This window comes from Siphateles boraxobius, unplaced genomic scaffold (genome assembly GCF_051911475.1).
Source record: "Siphateles boraxobius isolate OS27281-9 unplaced genomic scaffold, OSU_SipBor_1 20, whole genome shotgun sequence".
NCBI classification, from domain to species: Eukaryota; Metazoa; Chordata; class Actinopteri; order Cypriniformes; family Leuciscidae; genus Siphateles; species Siphateles boraxobius.
This window is the reverse complement of record NW_027508811.1, coordinates 3,006,573-3,032,033: the sequence shown is the minus strand read 5'-3', so window position 1 is coordinate 3,032,033 and position 25,461 is coordinate 3,006,573. Positions and strand designations below refer to the sequence as shown.

Genomic DNA, 25,461 nt, shown 5'->3' with positions numbered 1-25,461 from the left:
AACAAAATATGTTACATGGTTCAAGTGGTTTTCAGATATTTTAATCCAAAAATCTTGCATATAGTGCCTTTTTTTCAATGTTTTTATTTCAAGTAACTTTTTTATGGTTTTAGTTTTAGTTAACTATAATAACACTGGTAAGTTCAGCTCTACAATAAGCTCTTCAGCTGTCCATCTGTTCCAGAATCCCTTTGAAAATGATATGAGAGTACTTCAGATTAGTGCTCTATCCCAGCGCTGCCACATATTCAATCAAGCACAATCAAAAGGGATATTATTGTACAAGAATAAAGAGAAATCGAAGAGACAGAATAAAGTTCAAGTGCATGACAGCATGAAAGACAGTGTCATCTTATCTCACAGTGATCAAAAACTTCACATTTCCCTTGCAATAACTTCCACCACAAAACTGGGATAGTGAGAAACACTTCAGCGTTTGCCTCATACAATTGCAGCCCTCTTTCTGTCATTTATAGAGCATTTTTACACAGATCCCCCTGCCTGCATGGCCTAATTGATTTTGAATAGACATGAAAGTATGAAAAAAAACAAGAAAAAAACAAAAAACAAGGTTAAAAACAGGCACTGAAAAAAAGAAGAAGAAAAAAACACGTATTCGATTTCCCCAGAGGAAAATTCTTCCTCAAAAGTAGCTCTTTCTTAGCTCAGGTGACTAAAATTATGTCTCACTTGTATTTCACTTATCCTCTGAATCAGTGTCCATTTGCTCTCCATTTAATGTCTTTCCAGCCAGTTGTGCTGAATGAGAGAGGGAGGATCAGAGGATGAGGGGAAGGGGAAAAGGTGTTTGTCAGTTAAAGGGAGGCAGGAGAATCGTGATGGGAATTCAAACTTTGGCCTGTCAGAGGATCACCTGTCCAGCCGAACCCCTGAGACAGGTTGTGTGTGAATGATGTGACCACTCACAGCCAAAAAAAACACACTGCATGAACAATTTACCCGCACTCCAAAAAACAGACCTTTAATAACAATAGTTCACTCAAAAAGACAAGTCTGTCACCATTTACTTTATTTTTTGGAGCTTGACAGCTCCTGGTCACCATTACATTCAGAATAAGAGCAGCTTAAGCATTCTGCTAAACATATTATTTTGTATTCCATGGAATAAAGTAAATAATAACAGAAGTTCATTTGTGGACGAACTTTACCTTTAAAATCACACTGCAGAGAAGTAGACTTTGATTATGTTGGTCTCTCTGCAGGACTATATAGCAAATTTTCTTTAATGTGCTTGTTTCAGCCTGTTTGTTCTTCATAAAAATATATATATTAAATGTGATTGGGTCTCTGTTTTGTGCTAATAAGCAGACTTTTGTTAAGCCTTTCAAATGGAGTAATGCTGAATATTAGGATCTAAATCATCAATGGGGTGGTGGGTGGTGATCATCAATGGGTATCGATGACACAGTGGATAAGACACATGCCTTTGGTGTGAGAGACCCGGGTTCAAATCCACTGTGAGACACCAATGTGTCCCTGAGCAAGACACTTAACCCCTAATTGCTCCAGAGGCGTGCGACCTCTGAAATATAGCAATTGTAAGTCGCTTTGGATAAAAGCGTCAGCTAAATGAATAAATGTAAAATGTATCAAGATCTCACAGTGAGCAGGGGTGTGTCCAGACAAGTTAAATCTGACTGGCCACCCTGAAATTCTATATTATGATTGGCCAAAGCCAGTGGCCTATTCCACAAAGCCAGTTTCAGTGGCTACCTAGGTAAGTTTAAGTTTAGATTTACATGAAAAAATATATAAAAAAAAAAAAAAAAAAAATAATAATAATAATAAAAAAATAATGCATTACATATAATTATATTTTGACAATTAATACTTAACTTTTATTAAAATTACATACACTAAATTGAAAATAGTATTGGCTATCAACAGAGCGTTGGCGACTTTTATGTGCTGTGCGCCTCAGCACTCGGTGACCCCGCTCTGTGACTTTACATTCTTCTGCTTCGTGGCCAAGTTGCTACTGTACCTGAATAGTTAAACTTTCCAAAAACACCACTTACAGTTGACCGTGAAATATCTATCAGGGATGAATACTTGTGGCAATGGGTCTGATTGAAATTCTGACTATATATATATATATATATAATTATTTATTTCTTTAATGGAATCTACCTGAATAAATAATGTCAAATCTCCTAAATTATTTAGTCTATTACACAGTGAATTTAATATTTAGTGAAATGTGCTTTTTTTATTTTAAGCTGACTCTCAAAAGTGTAATTTTGAGTGTACGTAAATGACCTGTTTGTATATGACTTTGAGTCATATTGTACAATTAAAAGACTGCATGTTGCCAGCACAGAACAGGTAGGAACAAACTTGTTACGACATTGGCATTAGTAAAGCTATTGCTCATTGATCAATTGTGTTATTATTATGCAGCTATCTACAAGATAACAATAAGCTCAACTCTTCTGCACAATGGTAACAATCAAAACTTCAAAATAACAGAAACTCTTTCAAATGTCAAACATAACTGAACATTAAAAATTAACAGATGTTTCCCTTACCTCAAAAACACGTACAATGACAATGCAATAATTGTCATTGAACATAAGCAAAATTAGGCTCCTACACTCTCCTTTTCAAGCCATATGCAAAGCATGCTGGGAACTAATAATCACACCAAATGGTGTCTTTAAATAAAACCGCATGATTGAACTAATTTTCTTAAAATAAATAAGTAGCCTTCTTTCCTTAATTTTGGTTCCTCAATTCAAGCCTCAAAACTGCTCAAGTTTTCTTTTAAAAAAATGTCCTTAATAGAATATACACACTATTTTTAAGTATACAGTGATTATATATATATTAATTATCATATAGAGAATTAGAAATTTTCATTTTAGTTTTACGTAATACACAACACTGTTAATCTTATGGGGATGTTGGTTTTACAGAGGGGATATTTTTTGTCATTTTTTTCAACAAGGGGGATGTCATTCCCCCCTCACATTTCTATGCTTACATGTATATAAAATATTGATTAAATAAATCCATTTGATTCACTTGCATTAATAGTCAGATATTTTATTTCAGCTGCCTTATACAACATTCCTGTTTTTTTCTTGTCTTTTAAATGCATTAAATTCATGATTTATTTTCATAACAATCTCTTAAGCCCTATTCGGACGGAATTAGTTTAACATGGAGAGGTGGGGTAAAGCATTTATTACCAGAGCTTCTCAGTGATTTAGTCCCGTCCGAATGTGCTATCTCAGTAATCATTACGCACAATAGGCACTATTACGCACTCTTTTAACCCCTTAACTGTCACCCCCCTTTTGATAATTGACATTAAAATGCACTATACAAACTTAAATGGTTTTAATTCAAGAATGCTTTGGAATATAGACCTAAGTTTGGTCTTGTTTTAACTAAAACAATCAGCAGATTATTACTGAAGTGAAAGCACTCTAAAAAATTAAAGTATGAAAAAGTAATGGAAGTTATAATTTACAGTAAATCAAATATACTTTATTAATATATATATATATATATATATATATATATATATATATATATATATATATATATATATTAGTATAAAATACATATTGTACTAAACATTTTTTACTATAAAATTACTATAAAATGAAAGCTATATATCTAACCAAGTTGTGTTCCAAATTTAAAGTTGATATCACAAAAATTGAAGTTCCCATGAGATTTTGTTTAGGTGTAGTACCAAAAATAGCCACCAGGTGCCATTGAATTCCATTGAATTTAAAGGGTAACTAAACACTAAAACAACTTTTTTTAGTTAATTATCTGTAAGAATGGAGCTTCATAAATGCTGTTCATTGATTCGAGTACATTTTTTGACATTTGGGTATAAAGTGTTTTAATTTTCAAATTTTCACACAATAATATTATTTTACATTGTAATCCTTTTATTTGTAATATGTGTCTAGTTTATGTGCTGCTGTGCCTCCCTCTGTGTGTAATAAGCAGTTTACGCGCAATCTGCATCCGCCTATAGGTGCACATTACTAATGTGCCCTTCAAATAACAAAAACTGCGCAATTGACTTTAGATAAGGCTGCAGTTGGTCAATGGCACAGTCTATTTCAGTTGCTTTAAAATAGCTATGCGCCAACAACACACCTCGTTTTCAGACCAGCACACCCATGGGCGTACAAATGGGCGCAAATGCATTTGCTATTTAAATAACGTGGTGCAGAATGAGAAAACGATAACTGCGTCAGGCTGAAACTAGCAAATAACACTTGCCTCGCGCCTGGTGCTGCATTGTGCTGAGTGCATGATAGGGCCCATAGTCAGTAAAGATTATGGCTGTGAGTGGTCACATCATTCACACGCAACCTGTCTCAGGGGTTCGGCTGGACAGTTGACATCCTAAAAGGCCAAAGTTTGAATTTCCATCACGATTCTCCTGCCTCCCTTTTACTGACAAACACCTTTTCCCCTTCCCTGACTTTTACATTCTATGAGAGGGTCTGGAAAAATGACCCCAGCTAATACTAATACTAATCCTGTGCGAATTAGACCTGCTGTGAATATGTATGTAAATATTCCGTCATTTCCAGTTTTTCAATTATTGAGGCGCTTGAAAAAGCATTCAGTTGCGTTCTAGGCATTGGGACAAGTCTGCGGCAAGACCACATACTGGACACTGATTCAGAGGAGAAGTGAAATACAAGTGAAACACATGAGTGTTTTCCACATGCCATTCAGACCAAAAAGAAGGTTGAAAGCATTTGTTAGGGGCACGAAACTTCTTTTAGCTTTAGGTAAGTGCCTATGACCAAATAGTCATTATGTGTTTGCCCACATGATATCATGAAGCAACATAACATGCACATGACGACAGGAAGATGACACGGTTCGTTAATCAAATTACCCCTCCAGCTTCTGCTAGTTCTACTGAGATACAGTATCTTATACAGTGTGAATTGGCCATTATTATTACAGACATCCTGTTGTAAAATGAAATTACTCCATCTACCCTTGTAAAACCCGAATAGGGCTTTAATCTTGTGTATTATGCCGACTCTCTCACAAGAAGCGACTCAAACGAACACTCTCCATGTTCCGTGTGATTGGCAGTTCGCTGCAGAAGACAATCTTTCAGGCGCAAACACTCTAGAGTTAATCATAAACTCTGGATCAAAGCCTGTGTTGAAAAAGAACGTTTGAGCGCTGTGAACCTGCTGAATCTGATCAAAACCGGGTTCCATTTATTTGGTTTTGTCGACTGTATACCGACTCTGAAACTGTTCAGTTATATTCATGTAACAGGTCAGATAGATAGATGGATAGAAGGATAGATGATGATACTTTAGTCATCTCGCCTACTCCTAATGTCATCCTTTTATGAGCCCCAAATGGGACACCCCCAAATCAAAGCTGTCTCAACATGCCATTGCAGTGAATGGTCCAAGAAACAAACCCCACCTCTCAGATTAGACAATGATCAAAACACAGCTCTCAAATGGTCCTTGTGTGATCTCGCTGTCTTTTAACTGCTTCTTCGAGATCAGGGATTCTTGAAAGATCAAAGACACTTGAGCCCAAATCTCAGATCAATAGATTTGATCGATGGACAGAGTCCTGAAGAGACACTTCACATGAACAAACAGCATCGTTTCAATCGGCTTGCTTTGTTCATCACAGCGAAGAGATGTCATGCTGATTACTTGATGTTCAAGACATACATATTAATCTTAAAGTAAGAACATTCCCTGTTGTTACTAAATTAGATGCTCCTCATGCCGGAGAAGTACCACAGGGCAGATTGTGACGCACACTATGTCTTAGAAGAGCAGTAAATAATCTCAAGAGGACACTGAAGAGACAGAACTAAAGTGACCAGTCATTCATTTTCAATGAGAAAAGCAACAGGACTGACAGGGACTCATGAAGCTGATTTTAGGACCACTATGATTTGTTGTTTGCTCCAATATTTTCATGATAATAAAGTAAATTTTCCCCAAAAATCTCATTCCAAAAAAAACAAAAACAAAAACTTCTAATCAAAAATGTTTATAGATGGATATTATCATTAAAGGTATAGCGGAGGATTTTCTTTTTCCGGGTGGGTAGCCTATACTATTGGTCCACCTAAGTGTCAATCATTCTGGTGATATGTTTACGTAAGGCCGTCGTACGTGCTCGTCCCTTCTGCGCATGCGCACTTTAAGGTGTATTATGTGTGATGAGTTACGGTTTCAGCCATTCCTTTGAAAATGGCTGAGGGTCGAAATAGAAAACATTTATACGAAGTGTATGATAAGAAGAGAAAGGCCGCAGAATATAGAAACAAGACCAGAGTGATTTTGGGTGAATATTTCACACGCTGGCGTGCGCTAAAAGCACAGGTTGTGCTTCCCACTGATGCCGCAGTCGCGAAGATTCTACTAGACAGGTAAAGTTTGTCATGCTATTTGGAGAATTTTATTTAAATTCACGGCTAGTAAAAGTTAATGTAAGCTATGATTAGTGATGCTAGCCCTGGCACAAGTCATGCACCGCGTAGACACGGTAAACATCTCAATTTGTCTAAAGTAGCCTTATGACCAAATGGTATATGGTATCACGCTGAAATATTCTAAAACCTTTTATGTTCATTTTCGATAATTACAATGTGTTCACCATAGTATTTATTACACAAATGCAACAAGCTACTTCTCCATTGCATATCATGTCTTGAGTCCTCGGTCACTCAACACATTTAATAGGCGCATGTGCATTTTTAAAAAAAATTGGAGAGGGCGGGTCTTCTCTAAAACTCGGAAAGATCCTCCGCTATACCTTTAATACATCTTTATGTCAATTTAAATAAGAAAGACATACAAATGAATAATTAAATAATAATACAAAATAATGTACTCTAATATAGATATAAAATGTCTGTGATACAGAAGCGAGAGTCACTGCTGAGAACAATTTGAATTAATGAGAATTTGAGAGAGAAAATTTTCTTAATTGTCATAAAAATAATGTTACAAAGAAAAACAATTTAATGGGCTTTATTTTCTTTATACAAGATTTAGATTTTAGGATGAAATGCAATATGTTTGAGCGATTCACTGGTTCGGGTTAGTCAAGTAGGAAATATAATTAGTTGACTATAAAACAAACAGAGGCCAAAGGGAGGTGTTCATTTAGCCTGGTAAATGTGTGTACAGTATCTTACCGTCAAAGTGTAATTCGTCTGTATCTCTCGGTCCACTGGTTTCAACAGGGTGAGGTAACGTGTGATGCCAGCGGGCGAGATGGTGAAGATGGAGGTGTATCCATTCAGGGTGATCTTCAACTGAGGATCTTTTGTCTTCACAAAACAAAGACGAGAGGTGATTCAGCATTACTACACATTAACATGAGCACGACAAACAAGCCTCATGCTGTCACGCAATCCTCATATTGCATAAACAAACCAAAGAGTCACTCAACTACAGCATTCACTCTGACATGCAAGAACCTCTTCAGAAATACAACAGATTTAATTGCTTGTTTGAAAGTTCAGAGAATTCAAACGTCAAAATCGAATGTATAAATGTGTGTAAATTGTATATAACATAATACTCTTTAGATTTATATATATATATATATATATATATATATATATATATATATATTTAGGACTCATCTTGCATGCAAACTTTGTGGAAATACTAGCTAGGAATGAGGTCATCTGCCCTATTACCACAGATTTTGACTAGCAATATAGTGTAGTAAATAATGACTCTAAAGCCTTGACATAAATGAAAGCCTATTGGCTAAAAAAAGAAACAAACTTTTCAATATAAAATGTCCCAACTTCCTTTATCAATAGGAAACATAGCAACAAAGGGAAAAAAAACATTGCATTTACATTACAACATTTGTCAAGCCATTATAATTTAAACAAATATATTAGGGCTGTCGATTTAATGTATTAATTTAATTAATTAGTATTGGAAAAAAAAAATAATGTGTTAAAATATATTTAAACGCATTTATGCACCCACCCTGCCCTAGACCTACAGACAGAATGAAAAACATGAAACAAAGGCTGCCTTCAAAGGACCCTTCAAATTGAGACAGCCATCGATAGAGCTTTATGACATGAAGGCTGAGATGTGCAGCCTTACTAGGATGCAGCCTTCCGATTTAGGTCCATATTAATAAATAAAAAAAACATTAAGAGGATAGTTCAGCAATTTTTTTATTCTATTATCATTTACTCACCCTTTCAAACCTCTTTGACTTTCTTTCTTTTGTGGAATATAAAATAAGAATATTGGAACCAAACGGTTTTGGTTACCATTGAATAATAAATAAAAAAACGTTTAAAACCATCTTTAATACCAATTTAAAACCCATTAATCTCATGATATTGTATTTCAAAGCATTCATGCAACCTCTGAGCTGCAATAAATGGTCTGTAAATATATCTCAATGCAGCTTCTGAAAAAAAAAAGCATGGCTGTTTCTGTGTAATAAATTCTTTGTTGGATCAAATAAAATACTTATTTTTTTATACTACTTTTTGGAATATCTATTTGAAACCTTTCTCATTTAACACAATAATTATTTAAAATGATCGTTTGGGGGTAATTTCTCAGCCAAATTTGATTAATTTGTGATTCATTTGATTAGATTATATATATATATACTGTATAGATATACATATATATAAAGATATACTGTATATCTTTATATAGAAATATTCCACACATCTCAACAGAAAAAAGAAAAAAAAAGTGAATGAAAGAAAAGAAAAGAAAAGAAAAGAAAAGAAAAGAAAAGAAAAGAAAAAAGGGAACACATCACATCACTCTGGTACCTACTGGTGTGGCTCCTGGAAGAAGCTACAATATAAAAAATATGGAGAGACTGAAACCATCTGTGATTTTATGTATCTGTGCATTCCCAAGACACTGAAGCAGCATTCACTATGAAAATGCCCTTTTTCTTTGTTAAGAACATCTTACCTCTTCAATGTCATTGTCCAGTGCTATGATGCCCAGCGGAGCCGTGAGATTGGAGATCCCAGAGATGGTGGTGCCAACCGGGGCTGACTCACTGATGAATCCCTGGTACGAGGGCCGCTGAAAATATGGTGCCTGGTTGTTCTCGTCCAGAATTTCAATCAGCAGTTTAGCATAGGCAGGAAGAGGGTGACCGTTATCCTGCTCGGCCTGTTCACAAACAAACAAACTAAACTGTCATGGTGAAATTATCTAAAAAGAAAGACTTAAGGTTGTTATCTGCTTATCCGTATTAACATTAAAGCACAATGATGACGGCTATACTTGAAAGAATACCATGGTATACACATACCATGTTCAAATAAACCGACATTACCAAGCTAAAAAAAAAAATGGTACATTTAAATAGATGTATATAAAATATATATTTGCCATTTAAAAAATGCTTTTATATTTTATAAAGCTTTTTTTCATTATGGCTACTGTTGTAAAGGTAGAGACATGTTGTAAAGTGTGCAGCCTACTAAATAAAAAAGTTATATATATAAAAAAAATCTAATTCATCAAAGGCTTTTAATTCATCTTCACTAATTTCTAATTGAAGTCCAGCAGTTAAAACACGGTCCAAAATTCATGGACCCAAAAAGGCCTATTTGTTTATTGAAGAGGAGTGTGTGGATACAGCTCCCGGAATATTTTCATTTCAGTTATGAGCCTATCCATTACTGCTTTCATTAAGAAGCCATGAAAGGCTGCAGTTCTGTAACTCAATAGACACTTCACACACTTAAAATACACACACATACACACATCTGACAATCTTGACAGCAGCAATGTTTTGTTTGTTATTTGGTCTCGAATTTCAGTAAGCTTGAAGCTAACTGAGAATAGCATATCGTTCTTTGTTATTATGAAACAAAGATTTCATAACAACAAACACAGTCATGCATCGTTTCACAGAGGAAACATTTAAATTACCCCTGCTGTTACACTGTTGTTCCACCCAAATCTATGACAGAGCAGAATAATTTCACACTAGCGTTCTCTTCCTCGTTTCAATTTATCTCTTTTGCTCTCTCTCTCTCTCTCTCTCTCTCTCTCTCTCTCTCTCTCTCTCTCTCTCTCTCTCTATCTCTCTCTCTCTCTCTCTCTCTCTCTTGCTCTCTCACTCTCTCTCTCTCTCTCTCTCTCAATTCAATTAGAAGATACAGCATGTTTAATGTAATTAAATATACAAAGCTCTATTCCAAAAGCAAGAAATTGCTGTCTACCACCTACAAAGGCAGCATCCGAACTGATATGGAATCTAAAGTAAGTGTTTTGGAACGCTCTATAGGCAGAAACTTGTGTGGCATTCAAATCGCATGTGGCATGTTCATCGCATGAAGCTCATGGGAGACCCGACAAATTGATTGATTACAAAAGTGCTGAGCTAATGATGTGATACTCTGAAGAAGCATAAAAATATAATTTTTTATTAGATGGAACTACGCACAACTACAAATGTTTGGGGTTGGTAAGAAGCCTCTTATGCTCACCAAGGCTAATTTTATTTGATAAGAATACTATAAACAGTAATATTGTGAAATTTTATTGCAATTTGAAATAACAGTTTGCTATTTTATATATTTTAAAATATAATTCATTCCTGATAGCAAAGGTGATCGCAAATGGCAAAGCTGAATTTTCAGCATAATTACTCTTTCATATCTCTCTTTCAAAAATCATTCCAATAAGGTGATTTGCTGCTCAAGAAACATTTCTGGTCTGTCTGAATACTCTATTCTGATTGGCTGGAAGGTATGCATTAAATTAGTAATATAACACAAGTATCCATGTGATATGGCTGTATATCAGCAGGGCTGTGATTCGGCCACCATAGGTAATCCCAACATGCTTCTTTTGTGCAGAATTACTTCCTTCCACTATGGATTCAAATCTCAAGTTGACAGTTTGACGGTTGAGACCAAGCCTCCATTACTAATTCTGAAATGTCACTTTAGAACTAGTAACGAAGGAATGTTGAGTCGCATCATTGAAGCTTGTTGTATTAAGTAGAGTAGGCTACAGTATTATGGTATTATGAGAGATAGATCAACTAAACGAGTGTATTTCCTGCATCTGATATAGAATTCATTCTTCAGTTCAATGTCCATAATATTATATCCAAAAAATCTAAAATCTTTGTCCTTCCCATGAGAGACTCACTCATAAAGACTGTCTTTGCCGCCATCTAATAGTGTAATAATGTAACTTTCATAATGTAAGTCCATATCACAATCCTTTCTCAATACCAAATAATATTTATTGAACAACAATATTTAAATTAACAACATTAGCAATTATAAAAGACAATAGGAAATAACCACAAGCAAACAATTCAGTCAAACATACAAGCAGCAGTCTAGTACAGGATTTAAGTTAAATATAGCTTAAATATAGTTATAAAACGTCTCGGTTACGACTGTAACCTCGGTTCCCTGAAGAGGGAACGAGACGTTGCGTCAAATGACTCTAAGGGAACTTAGTACATCAATACATTACCAATACTGTTGATGTATTGAAGCACATGTAAAATCAGTCCAATGGTGTGACGGGACGTCAGAGGCGGGTGACGTCATGAACCAGGAATTATATAAGCCTATTCAAACCCAGCCGCGACAGCTTCGTAAGGTCTGAACAAGTCGCTTACAGGCATGTAGGAGATATGGCAGGTGACGCAACGTCTCGTTCCCTCTTCAGGGAACCGAGGTTACAGTCGTAACCGAGGCGTTCTCTTTCAAGGGAACTCGCGTTGCGTCGATTGACGCTAAGGGAACGTCTATACCAACGCCACCATAGCGAGAAGTGCCTCTCCAGTGTGAAATCAGGGCGAGTAGCACTAGGACGAGAAAACTCGGGACCCTGGTGTAAAGTCCAAGTCCAGAGAATAGAACCTAACGAATGTGTGAGGTGAGGACCAGCCTGCCGCATCACAAACGTCTTGAAGAGGAAGTCCTGACAATAAGGCCTTAGAGGCCGCCATACTCCTAGTTGAGTGAGACCGAATAGCCTTAGGGGAAGGCTGTCCGGTCGACTCATAAGCAAGTGGGATAGCCTCGACCACCGACTTGCTCATTCTTTGCTTAGATGCAGGGGACCCCTTGTTAGGGGGTCCAAAACAGACAAATAACTGTTCGGATTTACACCACAGGGCAGCTCCGTGGACATAAGCATCCAATGCCCTAACCGGGCATAGCAAATTGTGTTTTCCTGGTCTGCATCCTGGAACGGAGGAGGACAGAAAGCCTGCAACACTATAGATCGGGCCACATTAGTGGGGACCTAGGGAACATAACCTGGCCTAGGATGAAGGAACGCGTTAACCATGCCGGGCGCAAATTCCAGGCACGAGGGTGCAACCAACAGCACCTGAAGATCTCCTATTCTCTTGAGAAGAAATAGCGATGAGGAATAGAGTTTTCAAAGCCAGAAATCTGGCAGGAACCTCCTCCAGGGACTCCAAGGGAGCCTGGGAAAGGCTTTGGAGGACAATCGCCAGGTCCCAAGTTGGAACCCTCTTGCGCGCAGCAGGCCTCAGCCTCAAAGTGCCACGTAGGAAACGAGATACCAAGGGGTCTTTACCCGAAGACATTCCACCCAAAGGAGTGTGGTAAGCACCTAAGGCCGCCACGTAAACCTTTAAAGTGGACAGGGATAGACCTGCAGTGAACCGCTCTTGCAGGAACTCCAGCACTGTACCAACCGGGCAGTTAACTGGGTCCAGCTGACGGTCACTACACCATGAAGTAAAAACCTTTCACTTCAGGGCATAAAGTTTCCTCGTGGAGGGAGCTCTGTATTGTAGAAAGGTCTCCACAACCTCAGTTGAGAGACCTGAACCTATGAGCTGGGCCCCCTCAGAGGCCAAGCCCACAGGTTCCACAGTTCGGGACGAGGGTGAAATGTAGAGCCCTCTGCTTGGGACAGAAAGTCTCTCCTGACGGGAAGCTCGATAGGAGGCCCGTAGAGGAGAGATAATAGATCTGGGAACCGTACTCTGCCACTGCGGGGCTAAAAGAAGTAGGGCGCAGATGGTCCCTGTGAACTCTCTCCAGAACTCCCGGGAGCAAAGCGATCAAAAACATACAAACGTAGCCTCGGCCACGTCTGTACCAACACATCCAGTCCGAGAGGAGCTGGATGCGTGAGGGAGAACCAGAGTGGACAGTGAGACGTCTCTCGAGACGCAAACAAATCCAATTGAGCCGGGCCGAACTCCCTCCATATCTGTTCCATCACCTCGGGTTGTAAAATCTAATCCCGGGCCTCAGCCCCTGTCTCTACAGGATGTCTGCTCCTAGATGACTTATATAGGTGACCACCAATGTGTTGTCTGTGTGGACCCACACATGTTGGCCACTGAGGTCTGGTAGTCCCCATAGACCCTAAGTCGAGTATCCTTCCAGGATCGCTACCCAGCTTGTGAGGGAGGCATCTGTTGTTAGCATCCTGCGACGACAAGAAGCTCTCAACATGGGGAACTGGGACAGGAACCAAGGTTTCTTCCACATAACCAGGGCACGTAGGAATTGCCGCGTAATCATAGTCATGCGAAAGGGGTTGCCCCTCGGGGAAAACCCTTACCCTGAACTGAGCGTCCTTCCAGGATCGCTCCCCCAGCCCGTCAAGGAGGCATCTGTCGTTAGCATCCTGCGATGACAAGAAGCTCTCAATACGGGGAACTGGGACAGGAACCAATGTTTCTTCCACACAACCAGGGCACGTAGGCATCGCAGCGTAACCCCGATCATGCGAAATGGGTTGCCCCTCGGGGAAAACCCTTTGGTTCTGAGCCACCACTGCGAGGGTCTCATGTACAGCAGGCCAAACGGTATCATGCTGGACACTGCTGCTATCAAACCCAACAGTCTCTGAAACTGTTTCACAGTGAGTGACCGGCCTAGGTCATCATATTATAAGAATATCCTGAAAATTTCAGAACTGAAGACTTCCTTGTTAGTCCAAAATCAGCTTTTATTGTTACCAGGCCCAGTGAACGACTCGTCCTGGAATGTGCCTCTTTATGTCGTAATAAGGTAGTGAAAGACCGCCTTTGCAGAAGAAGATCAAGTTAGGCCCCGCCCACTGGTGTTAATGAAATGAGGAATAGAGAAGAACACAGGGTCACTCACTGTACTAAAAATAACATTATCTTCTAAAGGATCCTAATGCTGGGAATGTGGTTGTTCATGTTCAACAATGTCAATGTCTCAGCTGAAAGTTATTTATTCGTATTCGGTACATATCACCGGATTCTTTGGTACATCAGTCCGCAAACTCTGCGCAGACTTTGCAGGCTTTTACTATATGGACTCGACAGTAATGCCAGAACATGTAAGTAACCCTGTTCATCCTAATGACTGATCTCAGTGATTTCTGATGTAATGATTCATCTAGCTACAGTCAAATGTTCTTTGTCCTGTCAGTAAATCAAACCAGTGACTAGACGGTCAACTTCACATTGTTTCTCTAAGTAGGGTGTAAATAATCTGGTATTTAAACTGATTGAATTATATATAGAAAGCGATTATATAATGCTCTGTTTACAATAGCTGTTGCTGTCAATTAAACTGTGCGTGCTGGAGCTGCCAATCAAACAGTGCGTGTTTATCACATACTGAGTTCTGGACTCGCGCCTAAACACCCAAAATAATCAACGAATCTCTTATTTACATTGTGTTTGCACTGTTAGTTATGATGAAAGCATTCGTAAGTGTGCAGAAATCGAGTTGACAATGATGAGATGTCTATGATCGGCCATGCTCATCACTGCAACCTTTCATGCCACGATCTTAATGTAATGCCATAGATCTAATTGCGTTGTTATATTTATAACTTTTCACGAGTAGTTAACATAGAGAGCAGTAATAGTAAAAACGTGCTAAAAGATTAGTTTAGAGTTCCACTTGATATACTTATTTCATAAGCAAAGATGTTAGCCAATCACAGCAGTGGGCATTTTCATTGAAGTCACAAAAGACACGCCCCTTCATACAGAGCGTTCAAATCAGAGGTCTAAAACAAGACTAGGAAAATGTCTTTTATTTCTAAATTATGAAATTTTTTGAGGTAAAAATCATACTAACATTATAAGTGCACCCCAGGAATTATGAAACAATAAACAAATTATGAAACAATAAAACAATGCAGTTCATGAGCCATTTAAAGCGTGCAGAATGCTACAGTAGATCTAAAACGCTATAACTGACAAAAAATAAGCGTAATTTTTATACTTCTAGTCAAATATTGCACAGCAAACATCAGTAAGAGCTTTAACTTGACGATTTGAATGTTTGGGTTTTCTTGGCCTCCATGTTATGGATTAAAACGATTTAATGTGCAGCTAGCCATGGATTATCCTTTATTTATTATCAATCCTTTGATGAATAAAAAGTTAACAGAAAGAACAGCATCAATTCGAAATATACAGTAAATCCTTTGTAACATTATAAATGTCTGTCACTTTTGATCAGTTTAGTGCATCCTTGCTGAATAAAATAACATTTATTTTCCTTCAAATAATTGTTTTGAGAGGTAAACAAACTTTTGAATGGTAGTGTATATTTTATATATATAATATATATTTCTTTTTTTGGTATTGAATGATGTATATAGTTTTTCACTTTCTTTGTGAGGTGTCACAGTACATTGTGGGACTTCAATCTCCATTAAAAGGTTTTTGAAGAGAACAATAGTGATAGTGTGTACATATAGAAAGTGTGTTCAGTTGATGATATTGCTGTTATATAAAGATATTTCCAGAAATATACAGCAGTTAATACCTGGTGTTATTCTGGTTGTAAAACATTCAGCCAATAATATTGTAAAAATGATGACACTCTTATCGTTGCTCAAATATAAGAGCCTCTGGAAACAGTGAGCAGGGCGTTCGATGAACCCCTCTTATCTTCACAGTCATCTAGCCGATAACCTGATGATATAATGACCTTGATGACGAGAGAGAAGCTCTGGTAAAGCTCTCTGTCCACAGGCTTCAGCAGACGCAGCTCAGCTGTGCTCCTGTTGAGGGAGAAGAATTCTGTGTATGCAGGAGGTTGACCTGAAACGCAGTACAGAGAGACACACGACTTGTGTTAATCTGATTCATGCTATTATTCTGGGGTCTTGTATCTACTACTAAACCATTGAATACAGAAAAAAAAGGGAAATTATATATGTCCCATCCCAAATTATTTAGTCTGGAGTCTTTATAAATACAGCAACAACAGCAGATGAATTTAAATCATTTGAGTTTGTCAACTATGTTACAAGCCACAACACAATTGATTAAGGTACACATTTTAAGTGACTCAAATATTCAATGTTTGTGTAACGATGAGGTTGAAGCAAGGAGGAAGCAGGATCCAATTGCAGCACACACTTTATTAAATAAGCTGAAAACTAGACAAAGGCTCAGGCTAGGAACAGGACTCAGGGAAACCACGACCAACATCGGCAGTAAAAACACAAGAACTCACAACGACTAGACTGAAACACAGGGCTTAAATACAAGGGCAAACAAGCTGAACAATATAACACGGGGACGTGGTTAATCGGGAACACCTGGGAAGACTAATATAGATAATGGGGAACTACTAAACAAGAAACGAGGCGCGGGAAACAGAAAACAGGACTAAACCAAAAACACAATGAATGGGGAAACACGGACAGAATTCATAACAGTTTGGTATCTATTCTGCCATATGTACAGAGATTATTTTAAAAGACATCTGAGAAATTGTATTTTTTTAGCTGATATCTGGATAAATTCTCAGCATGGTAACAAAGGACAAGATTTTTTTTAAATCAGATATCTACCTTAAATATAATTTTAATAGTTTTAAGAGATGCAAAACTCCATTCTGTGTGGATGTAATCTATACCCTGAAAGAATATCAGAAGCAGCAATATAGATATTTAAAATGTAAAACATTAAAACAACAGTTTACACAGGCACATTGTGACAATGACACCCAAGTGATTTAAAGGCAAAAATATCTCATATGTTTAAACTTGCAAATAAACAATATATAGTTAATTCAGTAAAATTAGTGAAACATCCCTTATCCTTCCTCATCTTGATTACCCCTTATGCACATCCACATGCTCATGTTCACACATGTCTACCAAAATCTACACTTTAGAATTAATTATTCATCATTTATATTCAATTTGAACATGTAATAGTAGTTCTTAGCAGTTCTCTGCGAGGTATGAGAAAAATAGTAGTTACTGATTAGCTAATAGTAAACGACCACTGTCAACTGAGCACTATTACTTAATTAATTAATCATTTTTTTGTTAGTTAATAGCATTTAGTAGAATGTTAATATATTTCGTCACTCATTTGTTCCTGTGTAGTTATTCATTAAAGATGAAACAGTATTCTAAAGAGTTACAACTGACACTTTTAATGTTAAATTATGATTAAAAAAAAAGTCTATGGCAAATAATTCATTATCATAAATGGAAATTAAATGTATTCTAAATTATAGAATGACTTGTGTGTCTATTTTTCAACACTTGCAAACTATCTGCATTGAAGTACCTACCAACCAGTATGAAGTAAAGGATTCCGGGTCGGTCCGAGGGCGGCTGGATGTTTCTATCCTGGTCTATGGCTCGAATGGGAGGAGTCACATTCAGAGGGTTTACTTTACTCTAGAAAAAAAATGAGACAGGAATACTTGACTACGAAATCAAAGTTGGATAAATAGGTTCAATATGTAATGTCAATATCTTTTTATTTCTATTTTTTCAGTCTCAACTGAACGCAAAAGTTGCAAAATCACCAAAGCCCAAACGATCTAAACTATGCTATCCATATTACTTTTATATCCCGGTAACACTTTACCATAAGATCTCATTAGTTAATGTTAGTTAATGCATGATCTAACATTAAGTAACAATGAGAATACATTTATTACAGTATTTATAATTTTTTGTTAACATCAGTTAATAAAAATACAACTGTTCATTGTCAGTTTAAAAATGTTATTAGTACATTTTGAAATGAACATTATTAATACATTCAGTCACAGTTTTCACTATTAATTAACTAGTATCAACTTTTGCCTCAACAAACTCCTAATTACTGCTTATTAATAATTAGTAAGGCAGTTGTTAAGTTTAGGTATTGGGTGGGATTAATGGATGTAGAATATGGTAATGCAAAATAAGCCATTAATATGTGCTTTATAAATACTAATAAACAGCCAATATCCAAGTAATATGCATGATATAATCAACTAGTTAATAGTGAGAATTTGATCCTTAATTAAAGTGTTACCATAAATTATTTAGAAGATTTGTTAGTTAACTAAGGTTAATAAATATAACCTAAAGAGTTACCCGTATTGCTATACTTTTTTTGTGTATGCCAACAAATGATCTCATCTGTATACTTTTATTTCTCAAAAGAATTCTCCAAACAAAGCTGATGTATAAATAGAACATTTAGAGATCTCCATTCAGTCTTGAGCTATCAAAGAGCATCCACTGAGGAGAGTTTTACTCTGGGCTAAAAGCAAAACTCTTGGGACATTTGACTGTACTAATCTGTGAGTGTGCATTTTATGCAGACAAATATGGCCTCTAACAGATATGATAATAAGAAGCATCTCCTCTGGGATGGGTGCTTCATTAAAATGGCAGTCTAAATACAACCACTCAATGTTAAATAAGAGAGCGCTGTAAATCAGAATTCTTGCCCACCTGAGACATTTAAAACTACCCATAATCCCCCCTCCAGCAGGCATTAGGCCGATTAATCTGTGCATGGAGACAGGAAAAAGACTTTGGAACCATATCCCAGCTCTAATTGTGAAATATGTGACCCCATTAATTACCACTATTCCTGCCAAATGAAATGAGAAAGAAACTGTTCGGAATGGAACACTAGCATAATGCTTACTGCATACTGCGCATTACACACTTCTGATTTAATGATTTAAAAACAGTATCTGGAACAGAACGCATTATGCATTGATACAGAGTATGTTCGCAATAACTTAAAATACTACTCTTACAATTCCTGCAGTATAACGTATACTGTGTGCAGCATGCGCATTTTCAGTATGTATGAGAAGATAACTGGAAGCCAGTTGCAAACATGCAAGGTAATGAGTTTATGTGACTACAATGTAGCATATAGCATTTTAAAACCGTTCCACAATGCATCCATTCAGAACATAGTCAATTTCAAATCATAGTATGCTGCATTGCTGTCACATCACCCCATTATGCATGTTTAATTTAGTGAGTAAAATAAATGAATCGCAAATAAATAAAAAAATAAATAAATACTACCAACATTTTATTCAGCAAGAATATCTTTAATTTACCCAAAATTATTTTAATATTTATAATGTTGCACAATATTTCTATTTCAAATAAATGCTGTTTACATGACTTTCTATTCATCAGAGAATCCTGAAAAATAAAAAGTTTTACGATTGCCACAAAATATTAAGCAGCACAACTGTTTTCAACATTGACTATAATACGAAATGTTTCTTGAGCACCAAATCATCATATTGACCGCTTTCTTGACCGCCATGTCATCTGCGTTTCCTGCCTGGGTGAGGATAACGCGGCTCTCGCGCTCGCTGACGGCGGATGCCCTCATTGCGAGCTGATGCCCATGGTGACTCTGAGGACTCGCTTGGCATCCTTCTCAGAGCCTGCTCTTCCGCCCGCTGTAGTGCCGCGCCGTAAAAGCGGCGTACTCAGCGGGTCCCCGAGCCTTCTCCAGCCAGTGAAAGCTCGCGGGTTCGCCCTCCAGCTTCACCAGCTTCACTTGAGTCGCTCACTGACAGACAACGGCCGCCGCCGTCCGCCGCTTCTGCCGTTAATGACGATGAGATAGCTGCAACTGTAGAGAAGGCCAGCTGCTCTATCCTGGCGTCGGACAGTGAGGATTGGGCGAGCTCTGTGGACCTCCCCCATTCTGCCCGCGAGTCGTCAGGGAAACGGGCCAGCATCAAAACCGCGGCTAGCTTTCTTTACGTTATAAGAAAGCTACCCGCCCCCCGTAGGCATGCGTCACCGGCGAAATGAGGAAAGAGTGTGTTTTAGTTCCGCCGAGGCCGGACCAATCTCCATTTCTCAAACATTTCTCAGCTCCTCGTAGTCTGAGCGGCTGAAAATGTCAATATTGCAGCATTGAGCCTGTTGTATAATACGCACACCTGTAAAAACAAACACCGACACACACAAAACTGTGATGACGCTCTCTTAACCCGTGGGCATGCGTCACCGGCGAAATGAGGAAAGAGTGTGTTTTTAGTCCCGCCGTGGCCGGACCAATCTCCATTTCTCAAACATTTCTCAGCTCCTCGTAGTCTGAGCGGCTGAAAATGTCAATATTGCAGCAATGAGCCTGTTTGTATAACACGCTCGCCTGCAAACAAACGCCGACACACACAAAACTGTGATGACGCTCTGTTATCTCCTCGAGCTGATTTAAGCTTTTGTTTGTTCCCCCCGGTGGCTCAATGACTAATCTCAAAGCCTTCGCATGGGAGACCCGTGTTCGATCTCAGCTCTTGCAGCAGATAAAAATTTAGTCTCGCCGCGGCCAGACTTCCACCGAAACTTTTCGCTCGTTCAGTTCCAGAAAATGCGACTGTTCCAGTGTATTTTGCAATAAACAAGCCGGTACCAAGGCCCGCTTGCCTGCACACAAATGCCATTTCCACGGCGACCCAGAAAAATCATATAAGCAGTGTATTATCTGGTATTCCGGCCACAACCGATGGTGTTATGAGTGTAATAAAAATGCCCACAGCCCAGAGTTCATTTCTACTCACAAACACGGCCTGCCACAGTGCAGGGCTCGCACAAATGAAACTGAATGTGCACGCTGATGACGGTGTTTAAGTCTCGCCGTGGCCAGACTCCCCCGAAACTTCTCGCTCGTTCAGTTCCAAACAATGTGATTGTTACAGTGTATTTCGCAGTAAACAAGCCGGTACCAAAGCCTGCTTGCCTGCACACAAATGCCGTATTCACGGATACCCAGATAAATCCCAAAAAGAGTGTACTTTCTGGTGTTCCGGCTACGGCCGATGGTGTTATGAGTGTTGTAAGAATGCCCACGTCTCAGTGCCCATTCCCACACACAGACACAGCTCACAGCGTTACACGGCGCGAGTCGAAACTACGGTAAAAAATGAAGTAACTCATTTACTTCGAGCCGAAATAACGAAACTACTGAGCAAAGGGGTCATAGAACCTTTATCTCAGGCTCAGAGCGTAGGGGGTGTATAGAGCAGATATTTTCTGGTACCGAAAAAAAGACGGCGGTCTGAGACCCATTCTAGATCTGCGACAGCTGAACAGAGTGCTTGTGAAGCGCCAGTTCAGAATGCTTACAACCAGGAAAATCTTTGCGCAAGTTCGCCAGGAGGACTGGTTTATGTCAATAGATCTGAAAGACGCCTATTTCCAAATACAAATAGGGTCACGTCACAGGCGATTCTTGAGATTCGCCTTCGAGGGCCAGGCATATCAATACACAATACGTCCTGCCGTTCGGCCTTTCCCTGGCACCCCGTACGTTTACGATGTGCATGGACGTGGCTCTCGCATCCCTGAGACTTCGGGGCATGCGAGTTTTGAACTACTTGGACGATTGGCTGATTCCAGTTCAATCACACTCAGAGCTCATAGAACACAGGACCACATTACTCGAGCATCTCCAGAATCTGGGTCTCACAGTCAATTGGGCGAAGAGTTCGCTGTCTCCCAGTCTGAGGAACAGTGCTGGACTCGCTGTCCATGACAGCACGTCTGTCGCCGGAGCGCGGACTAGACATTCAGCGCGCCGCGAAATCCTTTCGCCGCGGCTCTATAGTCCCGCTCAAAAGGTTTCAGAAAATGTTGGGCCTCATGGCCTCATCGTCTTCGGTACTCCAGCTGGGTCTGCTTTGCATGCGCCCACTGCAGTTATGGCTGAAAGCGCGAGTTCCACTCCGGGCATGGACCTCTGGTCTCTTTCGCCTCAAGGTCGATCTAAAATGCGTCTCAGCTCTGGAACCTTGGAAAGCAACCGACTGGTATCAGTCAGGTGTGAGTCTGGGGACTTCCTTGAGTGTGAAGGTGGTGTCCACGGACACCTACACCTCGGGATGGGGAGCGCTGCTCGAGGGCAGACCATTCTTTGGCCAGTGGTCAGAACGGGAAAAGCTTCTACATATAAACTGTCTAGAAACGATGGCAGTTGACAACGCGCTACGGCGCTTCTGTCCCCAGATAAAAGGTCACCACGTTTTGGTCCGGTCGGACAACATGTCAGTGGTGGCATACATAAATCACCAGGGCGGCATCAGGTCCCAAAACCTTTACAGGTTTTACATTTTACAAAACCTCCTGGTCTGGGCTCAGCACAACCTGCTTTCACTGAAAGCAGCGCATGTGCCTGGTCGCCTGAATCTGGGACCAGACAGACTGTCCAGAAACAATGTTCCAGCAGGAGAATGGTCGCTGCACCCGCAACGATCCGACTGCTGTGGGAGACATTCGGCAGAGCGCAGGTGGACCTGTTTGCGTCCCAAGAAAATGCTCACTGTCCGAACTTTTTCTCCAAGAGCAGGGATGCGCTGGCCCACGTATGGCCCCGCTGCCCCCTCTATGCTTTTCCCCCCGTCTCACTCCTGCCTCAAGTGTTGGAACGAATCAGAGAAAACGGATGCTCAGTGCTGCTCGTGGCTCCGCCAAGAGTAAACCTTTTACGAAACCTCCTGGTCTGCCCCGTTCGAGCCAATCCATTTGTCAGACATGAAACATCTGTCTTTCAAAACGGTGTTTCTTATGGCTCTCGCTTCAGTGATGCGCATAGGGGACTTAAAGGCACTTTCAGTAAGCGCGTCATGTATGGAGTTTTGGCCTAATGACTCAAAAGTCATACTCAAACCAAGGCACGGGTACGTGCCCAAATCCCTCAACACACCGTTCAGGGCCCAGGTTATTTCCCTGTGCGCCCTCCCGGTTCATAATGAGGAGGAGGATGCGAGTCTCCTTTGCCCTGTCAGGGCACTGAGAGCTTATGTGTCCCGCTCGTCGGTTCAGACAGACCGAGCAGCTCTTCGTTTTGTTTGGCGGACGCTCCAAGGGACTGGCCGCATCAAAACAGAGCCTATCCAGATGGATAGTCGATGCCATAGCGCTGGCTTACACTTCTAAGGGCCTGCAGTGTCCTTTGGGTGTCAGAGCGCACTCCATGAGAGGTGTGGCCTCGTCGTGGGCGTGGTCTAGCGGGATTTCCTTGCAAGGTATCTGTATGGTGGCAGGCTGGGCCTCGCCGTCTACATTTATAAGGTTCGAGGTTCCCGCCTTACAGGCCAAGCTGCTGTCGGTCTAGAATTCAGTACTATCTGCCCCGCTGCTCCGGTGCAGAATGCTGAGTTTTGCTTGTTCATCGCTCAACTGATCGATAGAACAGCTCCATGGGTGTTGAGTAACCCGTACTGTTACCCAGTTCAGGCTGAACCTGTTCACCCTGTAAGAGTACTCGGTTGCTAACGTACTAACGTAACTAACGTAACTTACTAACGTAACCTCGGTTCTCTCTAGAGAGGGAACGAGTACTGCGTATCTTGCCGTGCATACAACAGCTCTGCTTCGCTTCAGCAATGAAAAACAGTTTGTATCAGCCTGTCGAGCTGTATTTATAGGCCAAGGCCACGCCTATTCTGACGGGACGTGACGTAAATGGGCGCGAAGCGCCCCCATTGGGTATCACGTCACGAAGGGCCTCTCTCGATAGGCTGCTGCTGTTGCCACAGGTCAGCCAATAGGCACGCGAGCCGCCTTGCCTATGTCTGCATGCTGTCGCAACGCGTTTTATATTGATTCAAAATTAAGGATAATTTTTGGCTCCAATATCTCGTGGAAAAGAGGTTTTCCCAATAGCGTAAGATATTACGCAGTACTCGTTCCCTCTCTAGAGAGAACCGAGGTTACGTTAGTAACCGAGTACGTTTCACTGTGTTTTTTTTAATCAAATGAATCCAGCATTGGTGAAAAAAGAGACATTTTTACTGACCCTAAACTTTTATACTGTAGTTTGAATTTTTAATCGTGCTTTATTTTAATGTTCATTAACTTAACTTTTGACAGATGAAATAAAGACTTATAGTATTTTTGCACAGAAAATGTACATATTCTGTATTCATACAGGCCTATTGCAGAAAGGGTAGGAGTTGTGTGCTGCTAATATGCTTCTCCAAACACACAATAACGGCAGATCAACAGAATTAATTGAAGATGCACTAAAATCCAACAAAAATTATCTAAACAAAATGGATTCCCTCACACACTGTAATCCAGTGGTCTTCAAACTTTATCAAGAGGGACCCTTTCTTTTTTGACGCGACCTATAGGCTTGTGCGCAGAAAAAAATCAGCTAGCACTTTTTTTAACCACTTTTGATGATGCACGTGCACATGCTGATCCTTGACGCGATTGCAATGCAAAGTCGATTCTGAACTAATTTGATCAAGCTATAGGCCTACATACAGGAATTTTAACCAATTAATAGCCTATCGTTTGCTGCATGCTTAAAAAAATACACAAAACATATTCCACAACACACTCTTTAAATGTAATATTCAGAACAGAACAAGAATTAAAAAAATAATAACTATACAAGCCAAAACGAAATAATTTAAAGCGAAAGTAAAAGTAAGGGGCATTATGCTCATGTAACTCTCTCATTAGAATCAAAATGTTTCAACATTCGCGAATCGCGATGTATTTGATGGTAAACTATTCTTTTTTATAGGCTTTGTACAGTGCTTAAAGTGGGAAAAGAAAGGTGCCGGTACTCACTTGCATTGGCAAATCATGACATGAGATTTCTACAGTGAAAAACAAACCTTATAACAAAACTTATCGTGCATGCGAAAACGGAACTCCTCCAAGCCTGCAAGTCCAAAAATACATTTAGATTACGACATTTTATTTAATTAAATGCATTCATGGTGAGATTATTATATTTTCATGTCAATCTGTGTTTTGGTCACGAACCATGAGCTGTCACTTTAATTCACCGCGTGCAGCACAGCAAAAACTAGGAACGATCTCTGCACTGCTGTATACTCACAGCACCAGGAGCGCATTGACGGACCGCATGCGCGTGCAGTGTGAAAGCTCGAACCTGTTAACATGGGTGCGGAAAAACGTTGTTTCATCTTAATTTTGTACAAGTGACATATGTGGATTATTTATTTTGCATGAATTTGAATGTTTTTTTAGTGTACTTCTAATCAAAGCTATTATTATTAATATTATTAGAAAACGGAATTTATTTATTTTTTTAATTTAAATCAATGGAGACCCATTTTTTAATTCTCGCGACCCTCGACCCAGGGTTTGAAAACCACTGCTCTAATCCTTCATAATTTCTGAGATAATCATAGAACAGCAGGAAAAGCAAAGAACAAAA

The 25,461-nt window shown here is 39.4% G+C and overlaps 1 protein-coding gene across 1 annotated transcript in view; it reads right to left on the bottom strand.

The window, feature by feature from the left end:
• Positions 1-25,461, bottom strand: part of pcdh15a (protocadherin-related 15a) — a 365,233-nt gene that overhangs the window by 142,651 nt on the left and 197,121 nt on the right. Inside the window, exons 10-13 of the mRNA XM_077236392.1 lie at positions 17,567-17,675; positions 15,962-16,074; positions 8,976-9,182; positions 7,196-7,330 (exon numbers count right to left, since the gene is read on the bottom strand). Of these exons, the coding sequence (XP_077092507.1) occupies positions 7,196-7,330; positions 8,976-9,182; positions 15,962-16,074; positions 17,567-17,675 (564 nt within the window). The remainder of the gene's footprint in view (positions 1-7,195; positions 7,331-8,975; positions 9,183-15,961; positions 16,075-17,566; positions 17,676-25,461) is intronic.